Source organism: Equus przewalskii, chromosome 16 (assembly GCF_037783145.1).
Source record: "Equus przewalskii isolate Varuska chromosome 16, EquPr2, whole genome shotgun sequence".
Taxonomy (NCBI): Eukaryota; Metazoa; Chordata; class Mammalia; order Perissodactyla; family Equidae; genus Equus; species Equus przewalskii.
Window position 1 is genome coordinate 48,615,571 of NC_091846.1, and position 19,129 is coordinate 48,634,699.

Consider the following 19,129-nt stretch of genomic DNA (forward strand, 5'->3'; position numbering starts at 1 on the left):
GGGATGTTTTTAGTTGACCCACCAATGAATCAACAGCCGCTGTTAAGAATTCAAGGTGCTGTAACCCATAAACAAACTCTGACCATCAATGAAATTAGCAATGATGTGTCATGTACCAGATCTAAAGAAAATAACTTTGACATAAAACACCAAGAATCATGAAACGTTCCCTAAAGTCCTGGGAAAATGCAATTTCTTCCTTCTTACTGACAGCACCAAAAAAATCTTAATAAAGATGGTGATGACTTCCAGAAATAAAGAGCATGTTGCACTCCAATTTCAACATAGGTGAAAGCTAAAAATAAAGTTTTGAACAAATAAGCATAAAATGAAATTCATTTTAAACATGATTAGGATCTTGAGATAATCTGCAATAAAGTATTTTACCACAGTGTAACAGTGGTCACATCAAATGGCTCTCTTCGCAGTGGGAGTTCTGAGTGTTAGGACATTAAACTAGTTTACAAAGTAACTGACGAAATCTAAGACAATGAGCTTTTATTCTCTTCAATTCAGCTACAGGCCCTTTGTGAGAAACTATTGGACAAGCAGAAATGTTCAATTACCCCATACTAGAATAATAAATTAAGAAACAAATTAAAGCTTTATTTAATATAGGGTGTTTTTCTCATCTGAATACTAATTTCCCAGCTACCAAAAGGAACAACCACATGGGGCAACTGAGACTTTATTTATATTTCGATAACACTTTTCCAAAGAATCTAAAGTACTTTGCAAACATTAAGTAATTATTTTTAGTATAGCATTTTGGGGTCTTTCGATATGGTAAACATCTTTTACACATTTTTCTTTTAAAGACAATTTTGTTTTCAAAGACACAATCACTGAGGTAAAGTTTTGTTTGGATTCCTCTCGCCGTTAGATAAAGGACTGTGTCTGCGTTTTAAGGAAGTGAAAATGCTCTGCTTGGTAACAGACACCTCGATTCAGTAAACTCTGGAGAAATGACATTAGAAAACAGATTTTGACCTCTTCTATGACCCTTAGTTTTAAATCACCTAAGTAGGTATGGATTCTGTCTCCAATTAGTGTTGTAAAAAAAAAAAAAAAAAAACATTTCTTTCCACTCAACATCTAAACGCAGATTCGTACTTTGCTGGCAATCTGACAAGGTCTATGAACTTCTTCCTAAGCCCCGCTCAGAAACAGCCTCCCAGACCCGAGACCTTCAGAAGCTGCTGTGACTAGGACGCGACCGTCCAAATGGGTTAAAGTGCAGGACCTAACCAAGACCGTGAGTGAGTTCGGGGCCTCTAAGAACCCAACCCTCTCCCGCGTCCCCTCTCACACACATGCACACACACGCGGACAAGGCCAGGCATGCCATCTCCAGTCACACCCCCGACACCGCGATCCTCCGGGACGAGCGATCTTCCTAGGACGCGCCCTCTCCACAGTCGCTGGACCGCTCTCCGCCCCACCTCTCTCTCCCCTGCTCCCGCGGGTCGTGCGCTCCCTCCACCCTGCCCGCCCCCGAAGGCTCGCTCCCCGACTCCGGGTCAAAGCAGCCAGGGGAGCGGGCGCTCACGCGCGCCACGTGGAGGGCGCGCGCCAGCAGCCGGACCACAGTCGGTCCTCAACGTGATGTCCCAGCGCCTCCGACCCTGCTACTCCTCCCGGGTGCGCTGAACCCTCCCCCGCGCCTCCGAGCCGCCGTCTTGCCTGATTGGGGTCGGTGGCGCGGAAAACGTGACAGGCCATCTGCGACTCGGGGTCATCGGGTTGCGCCTTGATCAGGTAGGCAAAGTAGGTGAGGTCGTGGCTGTTGTGGATGAAGCGCGAGATGTGCTGCGCCTTGTGCTCGAAGATGAAGACGGCCGGGTTGGGCTGCGCGGCCGCGGGGCCGACGCCCCCCGCAGCCCCGGCGCCTGGCGCGGGGACGCAGCGCAAGAGCGGCGCGCTGAGCACCAGGAGCACCTCGCGGGCCGCCGGCGCCCCGCAGCCGCCCGCCTCGGGCTTCTGGCTGCGCCGGCGGATCTCGGCCATGAGCCAGGGCAGCATGGGCAGCGTGGTCCTGCGGTCCAGGCACGACCCTCCCACGTACCACAGTCGGAACCGCTTTTCGCCCGGCTTCCCGGGACCCGGCTGCGCAGGGGCGCCCGGCTCGGGCTCTAGGGGGTGCGGGAACGGCTCATCCTGAATGCAGCTGGGGGGCTCCATAACTCGCGTCTCCCGAAGGCACCGCGGCGGCGGGGCAGGCGCGCCGCGCCCCCAACTCCCGCGCTGAAGGCGCCGCCGAAACTGTGCCAACTGCCACCCCCGGCCCCTGCGCCCACCTCGGCGCAGCGCGCCCCTGCACTCGGCGCTTCAGCGGCCCAGCCCCATGCGGCACTTCCCCGGGCGGGCTCGGAGGCTCCGGCGGCGGGCACCCAGGGAGCGCCCGGCAGCCGAATAGCAGGAGAGGGCGGGTTACATCGGCATCCTCCTTTCTTGGGCGCGCGCCGAGGGGCTGAACTTCCCCCTTCCTCCGCCGCGGCTCCGCGCGCGCAGAGGACGGCGCCCAGGGCCCCGCGCCACCACCGCCGCCGCCGCCGCAGAACCGCTGCGGCCGCCGCGCTCGCCCGGGGCAGGACCCGGAGGCGGGGCGGGGAATAGGTCTGTGGGCGGGAGGGGGGACTTGGGGCGGAGCTGACTCCTACCAGGGTGACCGGCTGTCACCTGGAAGGTCGGGACCGCCGGGCTTCGGCGCGGTCAGTCCTTGGGAAGGGCCTGCGGGAACTATTCCGATGGAAAATAAAAACAAAACGTGGCCTCGCGGGGGCCGCTGCTCCTCCCGGCGCCGCAGCCCAGCCCGCTGCTCCTCCTCCAAGTGTTCCCGTCCCTCCCTCGCTCCTTCCTTCCTTCCAGGCTGCAGCTTTAATCCGGCTGCTACCCCGCCTTCCGTCCGGCGGGCGGAGAGCGTCGCCTATAAAAGCGTATCTGTGAAGTCGCCTCTCCGCCTCTTCCTCCGGCCGCTGTCCCAACCCGCCCCTGGGGCAGCAGTCCTGCGCCAGGCGCGGGCACTGCCCGAAGCAACTCGGCCTCTCTCGGGTCCCCAAGATCGCGGTCCCCTTCTAGGCGTCTCTGCTGCCCTCTGGAGAGGGGACCACTCTTAATGGAGCGCCGGGATTTTTTTTTTATTAATACTGTTTGCTTGGTTTCCATTTCCTCTAAAGGCTGCAAAATAATTTCTGAATCTTCTTTCCTTATAACCTCAAAAAATACTTGTTTTAAGTCAAAATATTAAAATAAAATCTTTTTAATTCCAATTTCGCTTTAAAATATAACATTGTATGACAAACATGAATCTTCCTAGCTCTTAAAGCAGCCAACTTCTGAAAATATGAAGAAATTGCATTTTGTTTATTATATCCACTCAGTTTAGAGCTAGTATAGAGATTTCTCACTCTTTTATACATAGTAATGCATATTTCCAAGGAACTCAAAAACGTTATAGGGATAATCTGATTGTTCTAATTTTAAAACAGAAAAGTAGAGAAATAATTGTTTTCCATTTTAGCAAATTGGACTGTCCTCTCTTTTTACTCTTATTGAATTATAATTAAGAATTTATAAGTAAAAATTAGATAAGAAGTAAACAAAATAAACGGGAAAGACACTGAAAGTTCCCAACTTTCTCCAGAGTGCCTACAGGAAGACGAAAACACGGGTTTCTCATTGTTTTTGGTTTAATGGTATTCCCCCTTTCTATAAGGCCCTGGGACTTTTTTTTAATGCTATTTACGTAAGACCCCTATGATCAACTGCCGTTATAATTCCTATGCTGAATTTCTGGGTGCACCGTTATGCCTCTCTTGTAAATAAACATCTAAGCTCCAAGATGGAGACATTATTAATTTCTTAGGTTTAGTCATTTGGTTTAACCACGCCACCATACCTTTGTGCAAAACAGACCGCTGTCTTCAAGAAGCAGTGAAGGGGCCCGCCCGTGGCTGAGTGGTTAAATTTGCTCGCTTCTTGGCGGGATCCTGGGCGCGGACCTAGCCCCGCTGTCAGGCCATGCTGAGGCTGCGTCCCACGTAGGAGAACCAGAAGGACCTACAACTATGTTCTGGGGCGTTTCCAGGAGAAGAAGAAGAAAAAAAAAGGGAGATCGGCAACAGATGTTAGCTCAGTGCCAATCTTGAAAAAAAAAAAAACAGTGAAAAGTTCTCGGAAAGTAGACTGAAACTTTCTAGAACCTTACCAGAAACTGTTATCAGATCCCATTTTCCTAGGAAGTGGAAGTTTTGTGGGTTCTACCAAATCAACAGCTCGGGACCTAGTATTGAATTTGGAGCCCCAGCAGGCCATTTCCTACTGGTAAAAGAAAGTAAAGCAAGAAACAACTTTCACATTGATGGAAAAACAGAATCGTCTTTTATTACATGACATCCTAAGAGTGATCGCCTCCTGCTCTGGAATGTCCTTAGCCCTTTCTTTGTAACTTTTTTGTGATGTTTCTCTGACTATGCATTAATGAGCATCATCACTGTTTGCCAACTATCTGATCCTCTCTGCAGCCTGATACATGGGAAGATAGCTCTTCCCTGCTCTCTGAAAGTTAGGCGTGGTCACAAGACTTGTTTTGGCAGTGAAGTGAGAGCAGAAGTGACTTGGGTCACATCTTGAGTAGAAGCATTTCATCACCAGTAGTTGCCGCTCCAGCCCACTCTTGCTCTTCAGCCGGATCTTCCCCTCCAGCAGTGATCAGGGAAACAAGATGTCCACATGCAGGTTCCTGGTGATCAAAGCAGCCCAGAATGCTGAGCCAACACACAGAGGACAGCCATCCTGGAGAATCTCCCAGGCACACAGCTCACTTCTTTTGAGTGAGAAATAAACTTTTCTTCTGTTAAGCCACTGAGATTGTGGAGTTGTTCACTACCTTATTGTTAATCTATCCTATTCTGTCCAACAAAATTATTATACTATAGTATATATTATGTCTTATATAACTTGTTTTATAATCATTTATACATTTGACTTATTACATGCATGAACTAGGTGGTAAACTATGCTATTAGTTTCTTCTCACCATTGTATCATCTGCAGAACCTTAGAGAATTGCATGCACATAAAAAGTGTTCAATTATATATTTGATCATTTGAATTTAGAAAAAGGTAAAAGGACAACATACAACCTTAAAACATTTGGTAGAATTGGCAGGTCTATGATGTTTACTAAATGATGGGCCAATAAATCAACCTCTGGCCCCCAACCCTTCCGCTCTCAACCCCACCCTGCCCAAAAAACAATATGCTCATGAAAAGCATTTCAACAATCTGCAAGAAATACCTTCTGAATAGACTTGTAGACACCTCTACCTATGATATCCAAAAGTGAATACTTATATTTAAAAGAAAAAAAGTGCTCCTCTAATATCTCAATCTACATTAATGGTGTCAGCATTAATTACAAGTTGTAACATCCAGTCAATTCCTAGTTAAAGAGGCCAGCCCCATGATTAAGTTTGCATGCTCCCCTCTGGCGGCCCAGGATTTCGCTGGTTCAAATCCTGGGCACGGACATGGCACTGTTCATCAGGCCACGCTGAGGCGGCTTCCCACATGCCACAACTAGAAGGACTCACAACTAAAAATGCACAACTGTGTACGGGGTGGGGGAGTGGGCTTTGGGAGAAAAAGGAAAAATTTAAAAATCTTTAAAAAGAAAATCCTATTTAAAAAATTTATATTACATGAGAAATATAACGACCTGAGCTGGTGTAATGAGACCAGATGGGAGAGTTGTTACAATCTCTTTGCTTGTGTCCTTGCTTCCAAGCACAAGTGTGCTGTCTCTCTTTCTCTCTCTTCTCGCATCTTTCTCTGTGTCTCTCTCTCTTCCATGTTATGCCCTCTCCTCAATATCTACTTTTCTTCCTTGCTTAAAAATCCCTAAATGAAGATACATTTCCTAAAGTTCCAAGCACAAATCTTTCTAGTCTTACATTTTCCGCTCCTCCCTCCCCTCCCACATCCAGACAATCTCTTCATTTCCAAATGTATGACAAGCTCATGTCTTTTTGAGCTTCATAGGCGTCTTCCTCTCCCTGATTGCTCTTGCTTCCTTCCACCCCACAATTTGAATTTCCCCCATCCTTAACTACTTGAATACTCATTCACTGGTCAAGAACCAACTCAGAAGTCGTATCTTCTTTTTTTCTTTTTTTCCTTAAAGATTGGCACCTGAGCTAACAACTGTTGCCAATCTTTTTTTTTTTTTTTTTTTTTTTTGCCTGCTTTATCTCCCCAAATCCTCCCTGGTACATAGTTGAATATCTTAGTTGTAGGTCTTTCTAGTTGTGGCGTGTGGGATGCCACCTCAACGTGGCCTGACGAGCCGTGCCATGTCCGCGCCCAGGATCTGAACCAGAGAAAGCCTGGGCCGCTACAGCGGAGCGCGCGAACTTAACCACTCGGCCACGAGGCCGACCCCAGAAGTTGTATCTTCTGTGAAGATATTTCTTACTTCCGCAGTCAGAGTTAGCGGCCCTCTCTTCTTTGCTGTTTTTTCTGTTTGTTTGTTTGTTTGTTTTTTTGAGGAAGGTTAGCCCTGAGCTAACAGCTGCCACCAATCCTCCTCTTTTTGCTGAGGAAAATTGGGCCTGAGCTAACATCCATGTCCATCTTCCTCTACTTTATATGTGGGACGCCTCCCACAGCATGGCTTGCCAAGCGGTACCACGTCCACACCCGGGATACGAACCAGTAAACCCCGGGCCACCGAAGCAGAACGTGCAAACTTAACCGCTGTGCCACCGGGCGCGCCCCTGCTCTCTTTTTTAATACATCCCACTAATATAGCTCTTATCACGTTCTTTATAATTATTAGGTGATTTGTCTGTGTCCCCACTACAAAGAGAGCATCTTGAAAGGAGGGATTATTTGTTATGTGCCATATTTTCTTCCAGCAGAAAGCACAGTAGCTGACAATAGGTTCTTAGTAATATTAAGTGAAGGAGTAAATTGAATTGAATAGATAGCAAAATAGAATTTAAGAAACTAATGATTAAGAGAAGAGTTTTAATATCACAGAGGTGATATACCAAATGATTTAATTAGCTACTTTCAGGTAAACATACTAAATATATCCACTAACTAATTATAAAATACTAGAAACTAATAAAATGCCTCTCAAAAATTGTGATGGAGTTCTGACTGGAGATGGCATATAGAGCACAAGCATTTGTGACTGAATAGCATTTTGAGATAATAACAGGGCTTTCCCCCCTATTGTTCCTTGTTCCCTGTAACTGTCCCCCAGCCCAGGCGGCCAGGGCACTGCATCTCCGCTGCTCCAGGAAAAGGATGACACAGCAGAACACAGGTAACAGAAGAGCCCGTTCTTGGCTTTCAGGTTTCAAAACCTAAGGACCTGGCAAAGGCAAAAGATTTAGAAGATATGCTCTAAGAGTCAGTTCCCCTTGCTCTAGATACTAAAGAAAGTTTTCCCAAACTGGGGAGATGGAGACAAAGAGAAAGGGAATAAATGAGGGATGACTACTAGAAAACCAGATACACAATATGCGACGTTCAAGCCAGCAGAAGACTGATCTATCCAGAATGAAGAGGAAAGGGAATAAAAAGAAAAAAGAAAGGAAGGGAAACAAAAGTAAAGTGTGATAAATAGAGAACTTAAACTAGTATGGGTAAAGTAACTCCAAATCGTAACTGTAATGTGTTAGTTAGTTACTGTAACCAAGCAAAAGGTAAAGAATTAAAGATCCAAGAATATGTTGTGTACAGAATCACTTTTAAAATAAAAGGATATAGAAGCAGTGAAAATAAATAAATACAAGAAAATATATTAGGCATATATGAATGAAAAGAAAGCCAGGATAGTGGTTTCAGTATCAGATTAAATAGAATTTAAGGCTAATGAAAGAGGTTGTGAAGAAATATTTGCTGGTAAAAGTATTAAGAAAATGATGTTGCTTTAAACACATATACACTAAATAAATTGCTCCCAAATACATAAAACAACAACTAAAAGAATGACAGGAGGGGTTGGCCCGGTGGTGCAGTGGTTAAGTGTACATGTTCTGCTTCGGTGGCCCGGGTTCACCGCTTCAGATCCTGGGTGTGGACATGACACCCCTTGGCAAGCCAAGCTGTGGCAGGCGTCCCACTTATAAAGTAGAGGAAGATGGGCACGGATGTTAGCTCAGAGCCAGTCTTCCTCAGCAAAAAGAGGAGGATTGGTGGCAGATGTTAGCTCAGGGCTAATCTTCCTCAAAAAGAAAAAAGAAAGAATAACAGGAAAAGTAAATACATGAACATTTTTAGTTGGTGACTTTAACAAATCATTCTCAGATACTATAAGATTAAAAAACTAAACATACTCAAATTTGTAAATTTCAATAATGTGATTTATGTTTAAATATATATGTGCATAGTGTATAAATGAATAGAGAATACAAAATTCTTATAGAGCCCCTGTGAAAGAAGCTAAACTTGACTATGCACTATGGGTTTCACTCGGGAAACCTATAAATTCCAAAGAATTGCTATTATATAGAACATGTTTTCTGATTATTATTCAAAGGAAGTTAGAAATGAAAACCATAAGTTTAAAAATCTATATATCTGGAAAGTAAAAGATATGGTATGGAATAATCCTGATTAAGAAGAAAATTATAGGGGCCAGCCCCGTGGCCTAGTGGTTAAGTTCGGCGCACTCTGCTTTAGTGGCCTGGGTTCAGTTCCCAGGCGCAGAGCTACACCACTCATCAGTGGCCATGCTGTGGCAGCAGCCACATACAAACTAGAGGAAGACTGCCACAGATTTTAGCTCAGGGTGCATCTACCTCAGCAAAAAAAAGAAAATTGTAAGACAAAATTTTAAATATATGGGATTAAATGATAAGAAAAGTAATTTTATGTCAAAACTTGTGGAATACAGGTAAATGTATTGATTAAAGTATGTTTATAAAAGTGAAAAAGAAAGAATGAATGGAAATAAATGAATTAAAAATTCAATTTAACAAGAAATAGAAAAAATGTCATGGAGAAACCCAAAGAAATAATAAAAGAGAAAGTAATACAGATAAGTCTAGAAATCAGGAAAATAAAGAATGGGAAAACAATAGAAAGGAATAGCAAATAATAATCTTTTTGTATCTATTGATTATCTATATTTCTTCTTGAAAGATTTGGTGCTCATATTTTTTGCCTATTTTTTTAAAATAGAGTCAAATTATAGAATCTCCCTGTACTAGAGATAGTAACATTTTGTCCAACATAAATTTCATATATTTTTCGCAGTTTATCATTATCTTTTTTAGACATAACAAAAAGAGAGGACACAAATTTTTTTTTGAATATTCAGGGAATATTCAAAGAAATTAACCACACCTTGTTTTTTGACGTGATTTAGGATATCCAGACAAAAATTTAGGTAATTATTCATTTACTTCATCCCAAACATAGGTGCTACTTCTTAATGCTCCTGACAGATAAATAGATGGCAAAAATGATAAAAGTGCCATTCTTTTAGATTAGGAAATTGAGGCACAAAATAAGTGGGTAATGAGAATCATGTAGAAAACGAATGGAGCACACAGCAACTGATTGCAAACAAATGCACAGTGTTTGGCACAGAAAACGTCATTGATAAGTGTGTGGTGAATGAATGAATTTAAAGCTCTCTTGAATGCCAAAGAACAGAATCAGTTTCGGAAGTTAAAATTTTCTACAGAGGAAACAGATTTTTCTTCTACCATAAGGCTGGGATAATTTTACAATACCCATTTTTGTCTTACTGCATAATTCAGAAATGCCTGGAGGGGTCTGAAAAACTCTGTTGCATAAAACCTATTTGAAGGATGAAAGGAAACAGAGTTAAAACAATCACTTATTTACTGCATGCTTTCAGGACAGACAGCCCCACATCAGTCAAGCTTATGAAATAAGCTACAAGTAACACTGTATATTTGAACGAGGATGCTAGTGTAGAGAGATTAAACACTTGCGCCACTATACACTCCTTTATCACTGGGTGAAACTTCACATTTGTGCTCTCCAGAATTATGTGGATTTACATTGATATTATTGAGTATTTTCTCTTGAACCTAATGAAAAGCTTTGTAACTGAAAGCAGTATCGATGCAGTAATAAAATTGTCTCCCTGTAAAAATGCTTCATGTTTAATTAAAATCTCTAATGGACCTTAAAAAGCTTAAAAATAAATCTATTTTAAATCTGTCATGGATGAATTATTCCAAGTTTTGCTTGCTGATTTTTTTTTTTTTTTTGAGGAAGATTAGCCCTGAGCTAACATCTGCTGCCAATCCTCCTCTTTTTTGCCAAGGAAGACTGGCTCTGAGCCAACATCTGTGCCCACCTTCCTCTACTTTATCTGTGGGACACCTACCACAGCATGGCCCAACAAGCATTGCGTAGGTCCACACCCGGGATACAAACTGGTGAACCCCGGGCCACCGAAGTGGAACGTGTGAACCCAACCACTGCAACACTGGGCCAGCCCCTGCTTGCTGATTTGACAGTACACCATTCAAGCTACTAATATAATAGAAATTAAAATGAACAACTTTGCATGTAGTATTTTTAAACCAATAAGTGTTTTGAATAGGTACTATATGTAGATGGTACAAATTCAAAAGTTATCAAAAATATATATACAGTAAAATGTAAGTCTCCCATTACTTTTCCCAGCTACCCTTTTTTTTCTGGAAGCAGATATTGTTACAAGTTTGTTATGCATGGATCTAAAAATGAAATATTAATAGCCATAATTTGTTGAGTGCATACTCTGCTCCAAGAATCCTGAGACCCATCATATGAGATAAGTACTACCACTATCTTCATTTTACAGATGAGAAAACTGAGTCATACAGACATTAAGAATCTTTTTTAGGGGCCAGTCCCATGGTGTAGTGGTTAAGTTCATCTTGCTCCATTTCAGCAGCCTGGGTTCACAGGTTTGGATCTTGGGTGCTGACATATCCCACTCACCAACCACGCTGTGGTGGCAACCCACATTTAAAGTGGAGGAAGATTGGCACAAATGTTAGCTCAGAGCTAATCTTCCTCAGCAAAGAAAACAAAAATCTCACAACTAGAAGGACCCACAACTAAAATATACAACTATATACTGAGGGGGATTTGGGGAGAAAAAGCAGAAAAAGAAATAAAAAGCTTTTTCAGGGTCACACTTTGTAGGTGTGAGAATTTTGCTTCAACCAAGGGCCACTGCTCATATTTGTACAGGCTGTATTCAAATAGGTACTATACTAAAGAGAATAGTTAAGAAGAAACTAGCTGAACTAGAGTAATAGTTACTAGGGTAGTAGAAATTTGATAAAACTTACAACGAAAGACCCTTTAAGGGGTCTTTAGGAATTATGAATTACTGTATTTACTTATTCAGTAATATTTATTGAATATCTACTATGATCCAAGCACTGGAAACATACCATCTTCATGCAGCTTGTCCATTGAAGGATGCAGTCAAGTGAAAAGTAACTACAATGTGATGCAGTATCTAGAATTAGGATGGTGCCATATCAAAACTCTAAAGTACAGGAGATTGATTCCAGGACTATATGGTAGATGGGAAGGAAACTATTAGTGAGAGCCTAGAAAAATAGCAAGAAAACTATATTACAGGATACTGGAAAAATGGTGAGGAAACTGCTATAAAAAAATAAAAATGGCAAGAAACTGAAAAAATAGTGACCAACATTATGTGGTGGTGAAAGTGTCACCTGCAGTAACTTGAAAGGTAATCCAGGGTCCGGCCTGGTGGCACAGCGGTTAAGTGCACACGTTCTGCTTTGGCGGCCAGGGATTCGTCGGTCTGGATCCCGGGTGCGGACATGGCACCGCTTGCCAAGCCATGCTGTGGTAGGCGTCCCACATATAAAGTAGAGGAAGATGGGCACAGATGTTAGCTCAGGGCCAGTCTTCCTCAGCAAAAAGAGGACGATTGGCAGCAGATGTTAGGTCGGATTTAGCTAAAAAAAAAAAAAAGATAATCTACCCAGTAACTTGATGGACTTTTGGATTTAAGCAAAGAGATATCCAAGCAGAAAATTGACAGTATCAGCTAATTTATACTAACTGAAGTATAAGGAACTCCAAGAAAGTGATGGATTTGGAAAAGAACTGGCAAATTTGTAAGCTGCATTTAGAGAGATTATAGAGGGGCTAGAATTTGCAAATCTGGAATATAACTATCTCTTACTGCCAGCTTCTCAGGCAAATAAAAGATTCTCAAATTAAGACATGACCTAACGATAAAGATCAAATCAAAGGTAAGACATTTTCTATAAGTTATCTAAGGAATTTAACTTGGTCCTTTCTCAGCTGAACAAAATGGCTTCTTGACAGTTTAAAGATATAGTCCCACAGAAGTGTAATCCCAAAATAGCAGTAAGTCTGAAAAGAGATGCTTGTCTTGAAAACAATTGTGAGTTTGGCTTCTAAAACGTGGAGTGACTTTTAATATAACATATAGAAAGCCCCCAAAGTTCTTAAGGGAATTCTATTAGTACTCCTAACCTGAACTAACAAGGACCATGACTATTCAGCTTAGAAAGAGGTTTCTGGGCTCCTAACTTTAAACAGACAAGAACAGGCTGAGAAAGTTGCCCAAAGGGTGTACAGGGAGATGAATTGGAATTGGGCATTTGGAATTTGAAGCATCCGTAGGATATCAGAGTAGTGAAATCAGAGGAGTTGAACACCTAATTCTAAAACTTAGGAGACAAATCTGGTTTAGAGATTTAAACTTGAGAGTCATTAGCACGTAATGAAAATACAAAATTACAAATCTAAACTTTCAGCCTTGATTGAAATATAGGTGAAATCTTGGGACCCCCACATCACAGTGTTAGTCAGTGAGAATCCTTAATAGAAGCAGAAAATTGTTGACACAAGTGCTTTTGAGAATGCAAATCACTGGGCTAGTTTTACAACATTGTCCTATCAGGCAGGTTCCTGGAAAGAAAAAAAATTCACCCTAGATGGGTTCAAATTAAGACTTTCATGAAAGGAGTATTAGCAAAAGTGTGGACAGAACTGTTGGGACAAACACGGAATATCATGGCACTGAGAGACTGCAACCTTTCCTATCCCCAGAACTAAAAAGTCAAGCGTAGGAAACAGTGTTAATGGACCCAGTGGGAGGCACTGCCCAGCAGCACCTGTAGCTGCAGAGGACCCAGCTACAGCCAGAGATAGGCACTGGGGAGGGAGCCGGCAGAGAAGAAATGCCCTGGCCTTGCCATCTTCCTGTGTTACATCTCCTGCTGGTATACCTCCTACTGGGCAAGCCAAAGGAGCACAGGTAATACAGTCCTCAGAGGACAATGTCTCAAGGCATAAATCGAGAAAGAAGGGCAGCAAACGTATCCGGACAAGCAAATGGAAAACAACTAGCACAGGTTTTAGGGTAAAGGAGAAGATTTAATAATATTTATAAACCAGATATCAAAAATGCACAAAGAATATACAGCACTAGCCTGGTGGCAAGAAGGCCATGTTCAATTTACATATACGGGTTCTGTATCTTATAAATATGAATCTGGGGCAGGCCCCGTGGCCCAGTGGTTAAGTTCACGCGCTCTGCTTTGGCGGCCTGGGGTTTCGCTGGTTTCGTTTAGTTAGTTTTTAACTGGGAGAGACTACTGAGCATGGTTAATTGCTATTGGGAAGAAGCCAGTGGAGTGAAAGAAGTTGAATCTATAAAAGGGTAAAGAGTTAATCAATGAATGGACCATGGTGTCTGTTACAAAGTAGATGCTCAATAAGTATTTATTAAATAAATGAGTAAATTCCTTAAGAAGGCGGGAAGGCATTAATCCAGAAACTATTTGAAGGAATTATCTGTAGACAAGAGGCAGGATATCTCCTCCATAAACAAGGCAAAAAGGATGAAATGAGTGTGAATTCAGGTCATTTGGTAGATGTGGTGTCAAGAATTTGGGAAAGTTCCAACAGATGACTTCTATTTTCTCTATGAAATGGAAGATGAGATCATCTGAGGGAAATAAAAGAGGGATGGTAAATTGCAAGCACTGAGAAGTATGAAAAAGGTTTATGAAATAGTCTCTTGTGTTCTGAAAGGACGCTTCAGAGAAAAGCCTCTGTAGGCAGCTGCCAGCCTCCAATATGTGTGGTGGCTCGTGAAAGGGGTGGCGAGCATATCCTCCCTGCTGGACCTCAGCACTGGATCAGACGAGCTCATCCTCACCTGCCAGCTTTTCCTGTTCCCCCCTCACTTGAAACTCTAGGCCACAATCTTCAATACTTATTTTCTCCTTTGTTGTCCTGGCATTGTTCCACCAGATTTGTGCATTCTTTTTCTTTTCTTTCTTTTTTATGCTTTGTCTTCCCCAAATCCCCCCTGGTAGGTGGTTGTATATCTTAGTTGCAGGTCCTTCCAGTTGTGGCATGTGGGATGCCACCTCAACATGGCCTGATGGGTGGTGCCATGTCCGCGCCCAGGATCTGAACCGATGAAACCCTGGGCCACCGCAGCAGAGCACAGGAACTTAAGCACTCAGCCACCGGGCTGGCCCCTGATTTGTACATTCTTATAGCTCCCTAGGAGTCCACAACCTTGGATAATTCTGCCTCCCTACCTGGACAATGTTTCATCGTTCCACTTTGAGGACATTTCTTATAGCTCATTACAATTCTGAGACCTGCCGACCCAGATACGGACCCTACCAGCAAGGCACCCACCAACCTTCAAAGAAGCAAACTGAAAATAAAGTATAAGAAGTAGGGTAAGCCTACTTCATTATCCATTCAGTCCCTTCCCACAGAGCTTGAGTCATCTTTGGGCAGAGAAGCAAGGGACACAGAAGCTTGCCCTTAAGCCCCCGCTTTAGCCTGCTTAACACCCTCCACTCTCCCAGGTGGCTGATGGTGGAAAGGACTTCTCCCTCTGTGAGGAGATCCCACTCAAAATCTATAGCAATTTGGCCTTAGCCTATGGCCTCAACAAGGAAACTCTATCAGGATGTAAGATAGAAAGCCTAACACCCCTCTGAAAGAAAAAATAGTCATAACATAGGTGGTTTTGTTACAATACTCACAGGAACTCCCAAATCTGTATAAGGATATATATTATAGTCCAAGACAAAAATCAAACAGAAGAATGAATAAACTACATGTTGATTTTAGTTATTACCTAACCAATAAATGATATGTATATAAAGTATCTTTCACAAACTCTAGAGAATTTTAAGTCAATTCTCATCAAAATTTCAGAAGATGCAACACAAACTCATGAATAACGTATGTAGCTTTATAGAGGACTTTGCCAAAATAATTGATTATCTAGTAGTGAGATTACTTAAAAGAAAACACTGAAAAAGGTGGCCTTGGGAATTTATTTTAAGCAAATGGGTTGGGAGAAAGGGAAGAAACAAAAAATGATGGCTGAGAACTTGAACACTCCAACAAGGAATGGGACCACCTCTAAATTATACAGTTGCTAAATTTCCTCATCACTTTGCTCTACTATGTATGAAAAAAGTTATCTAGACCAGGCAATATTTCTTATGGTTATGGCTATAACTCTAGAGAAGAATTATTAATCTGTTTTGGATCATTAAACTCAATATGTACCTTTATGTAAAATTCCATTCTTCTCTCAGCTACCCATTATGATATTCTCTGTTTAAAATAATTCTCCCTTAAGGGATCCATTGTTTTCCTTAAAAAAAAAAAAAAAAGAAGAAGCAGAGGCCAGTCTGGTGGCATAGTGGTTAATTTCACACACTCCACTTGGGTGGCCAGGGTTCTCAGGTTCGGATCCTGGGCATGGACCTAGCACTGCTCGTGAAGCCATGCTGTGGCAGTATCCCACATAAAATAGAGGAAGACTGGCACAGGTGTTAGCTCAGCAACAATCTTCCACAAGCAAAAAGAGGAAGATTGGCAACAGATATTAGCTCAGGGCCAATCTTCCTCACCAAAAAAAAAAAAGAAAAAAAAGAAAGAAAAAAAGGCAGCAAGAGGCAGATCTCTGAAAGAGGTTATATATATATATATATATATATATATATATATATTATATATATATTTTCTTATTACTTGGGAAAAACAACAGAAGAAGGAGTCTTGGAACAGGAAACCTAGAAAATCTATCTTATTGGACTTCCCCTCTTATAAAAGTGCATTTCCTTTTCATTTCCGCATATTTCATTTTCATTTCAAATGTATTTCATTTTCAAAATAAACAATAGAAAAGAATTGTGGCCAAATCTCATGCAAAATCATTATAAGAAAAAGGAGGGAAAAGGACAGAATAAAATCCCCCCAAATCATGATGAAAACACTTCACAAAGAAATGCCAACAAAATGTTAAACTGTAAAATCTAATATTTCAAAATAAGCTAAAAGAAATTAAGAAAAGTATAGACGCTATGAAAGAATAACATAAGTCAGCATTAGTGGAACTTAAAAATGCCAAACCCAGAATCTGGGGTTATAAAGAAAGGAATCCAAGACCTTTCCTGACTTTTTCTCTGCCATCTCTTCCATCTGTCCCTTCACCATCAACTTGAGCCTGTTATTCTCTAGGCTAGCTTGCCTTGGCCCTGGCCCCCGGCAATGCTTCCATGCATAGCAGATTAAGCACATGATGGCTTTCATTGAGCAAGAAACCAATGGGAAAGCAGAAGAAATAGAGGAAAAGGCAAAGGAAAGATAAGAGGTTAAGCAAGATTATCTTGTGCAAACAAAAAGCCTGAAGATTATAGAATGTTATGACAAAAATGCAGATAGTGTAGAAGGAGCAAATTTCAGATTCAGGTTGATGAATCAAACAAGTGCAAAAGTCCTCTGAGCCAGAAATGACCTTGTTACAGACCTAAAGGAAGCAAAGCAGACACTCAGCAAGGTGGTAAAGGATGCAACCAGGCACTGAGTGCTCATGGTGGCGTTGGTCCTCCAGGGTTTGTACTTGTTGCTATAGCCTCTAGTGGCTGTTCCTTGCAGGAGTCAAGACCTCTGGTAGAGGGTGAAATGCAGAAAGTGATCCCTATGTACAAAGTTGCCACCAAAAAAGATGCTAGTGTCTAAACTGATCAGGAGGCCTACCTGTCTGAGTACGTAGCTGGCAGTGTTAAAATCCATGGTGGAGATCACAAAATGAAGGTTTCCAAAACCTTAAAAAGCCAGCAAGATCTCATAGAAATGATGCCAGAAGTATGGTGAGCTTGGTGTGAATACCCACAGAAAGTTTTGAGGTTAAGCCTTTGGCAGGTGAAGCTTACTTCATTGCGGTATGACTATACTATGAAAGCATCCGATATGTGAAAAAACAAGATTTTCTGCATCACCTCTTCTTTGATGTCCTGATATTGCTCTATATTTATTCATGGTATGCCTCTTCTGTAGCCGTTGTCTTTGTCCTAGTCATTAACATCAGGAGAAAGATTCAGGTTAGAGAGTTTTAAGTACCTTTAAGTTTCTGCTATTTTGATTGAATATATATGTGGCAAGCACTCATTATAGCAGTAGCTGCTTACTATTTGGGCCTAAGAGTTTTCCTCATATGTAAATGTGCTTTATTTAGTAAAACAAAAAGTTTATAAGAGGAAAAAATGAGAGAACTCAGGAGGTAATTTTAAAATTTTTAAGGAAGCATAAACAAGAAGAAACATAAGAACAAATAAAAACAACAAATAATGTCTTAACAGAAATAGAAGATTAAAAGGAGAAAAATGTTGGGACCTGCCCCATGGCCCAGTGGTTAAGTTCGTGTGCTCCACTTTCACAGCCCGGAGTTTCGCCAGTTCAGATCCTGGGCATGGGACATGGCACTGCTCATCAGGCCATGCCGAGGTGGCATCTCACATGGCGCAACCAGAAGCACTTACAACTAGAATATACAACTATGTACTGAGGGACTTTGGGGAGAAGAAGAAGGAAAAAAAAGAAGATTAGCAACAGATGTTAGCTCAGGTGCCAATCTGTAAAAAAAAAAAAAAAAAAGAAGAAGAATGTTAAAAACTCAAAAAGAAATGAAGAAAGAGGTGAAAAGGATTTGAGAGAAAGTGACAGATATAGAAGATAGTCAAAGAAGTTGCTACAGGGGCCGGCCCCATGGCCGAGTGGTTAAGTTCGCACACTTGGCATTGGTGGGCCAGGGTTCGCTGGTTTGGATCCTGGGCGCAGACCTACACATCACTCATCAGGCCATGCTCTGGTGGCATCCCTCACAGAAGAACTGGAATGACCTACAAGTAGGACATACAAAGATGTGCTGCGGCTTTGGGGAGGAAATTAAAAAAAGAGGAAGATTGGCAACAGATGTTAGCTCAGGGCCAATCTTCCTCAAAGAAAAAAAAAGTCCCTATATATGCATGCTAAAAGTATCCAAAGAAGAGAACTGAATCAATGGAACAGAACAAATATTAAAAGCCTATAATCCCAGAAAATTTTCATGAAGTAAAAAAAAAATACTTGAAAATACATATTGAAAAGCACATATGTACCTAAAAATTGACCCAAAGTGACCGACACAACGGCTAGTAAAACTAATGAATTTTAAAGAAAAACTTTAAATATTTGTTTTGTATTTAGACCAGAAAAACCAAATCATGTACAAGGGAAATGATACCAAGTTGTCATAAGATCTTTCTACAGCAGTCCTTTATGGTGGAAGATAATAGAGTGACATATTTGACACATTCAAGGGAAAAAAATATGACCTAAGCGTTTTATACCCATGCAAACTGATATTCAAGTATAAAGACCATACACAAACTGTTGTGAACCAAACAATTGTTGTTTCACAAAAATATTGTGAACATTCAAAATGTATAGAATCTCATGTGTGTACTTGTGCATGGAGAGAATTCAAATTCCCCCTTAAAAGGGACACTTACTACTCAGCTCTAGCCAGTTATTGATACTGAAGAACGTAGGCAGAGAATTTTGGAGTCTTCCAATTTTTTTTTTAAAGATTTTATTTTTCCTTTTTCTCCCCAAAGCCCCCCAGTACATAGTTGTATATTTTTAGTGGTGGGTCCTTCTATTTGTGGCATGTGGGACGCTGCCTCAGCATGGCCTGATAAGTGGTGCCATGTCCACGCCCAGGATCTGAACCAGCAAAACCCTGGGCCACCGAAGCGGAGCACGG

At 41.9% G+C, this 19,129-nt stretch overlaps 2 protein-coding genes and 1 pseudogene across 11 annotated transcripts in view; 2 read left to right on the top strand and 1 right to left on the bottom strand.

Moving 5' to 3' along the window:
* TBC1D4 (TBC1 domain family member 4) overlaps positions 1-3,071 on the bottom strand; it is a 175,987-nt gene extending 172,916 nt beyond the window's left edge. For 3 of the 9 annotated variants that reach the window (XM_070578459.1, XM_070578457.1, XM_070578456.1), the window contains exon 1: positions 1,684-2,992. In XM_070578459.1, coding sequence (XP_070434560.1) covers positions 1,684-2,181 — 498 coding nt within the window. In that variant the 5' untranslated portion in view covers positions 2,182-2,992. Of the gene's footprint in view, positions 1-1,683 lie in introns of all 9 variants that reach the window. The other 6 variants (XM_070578458.1, XM_070578461.1, XM_070578460.1 and 3 more) reach the window with 6 other exon arrangements.
* UCHL3 (ubiquitin C-terminal hydrolase L3) overlaps positions 1,308-19,129 on the top strand; it is a 112,217-nt gene continuing 94,395 nt past the window's right edge. Inside the window, exon 1 of one of the 2 annotated variants that reach the window (XM_070578481.1) lies at positions 1,308-1,758. The gene's annotated coding sequence lies outside the window, so the exon portion shown is untranslated. The remainder of the gene's footprint in view (positions 1,759-19,129) is intronic. The other variant, XM_008521905.2, reaches the window with a different exon arrangement.
* On the top strand, positions 11,470-17,330 carry LOC103552114 (V-type proton ATPase subunit E 1-like; annotated as a pseudogene).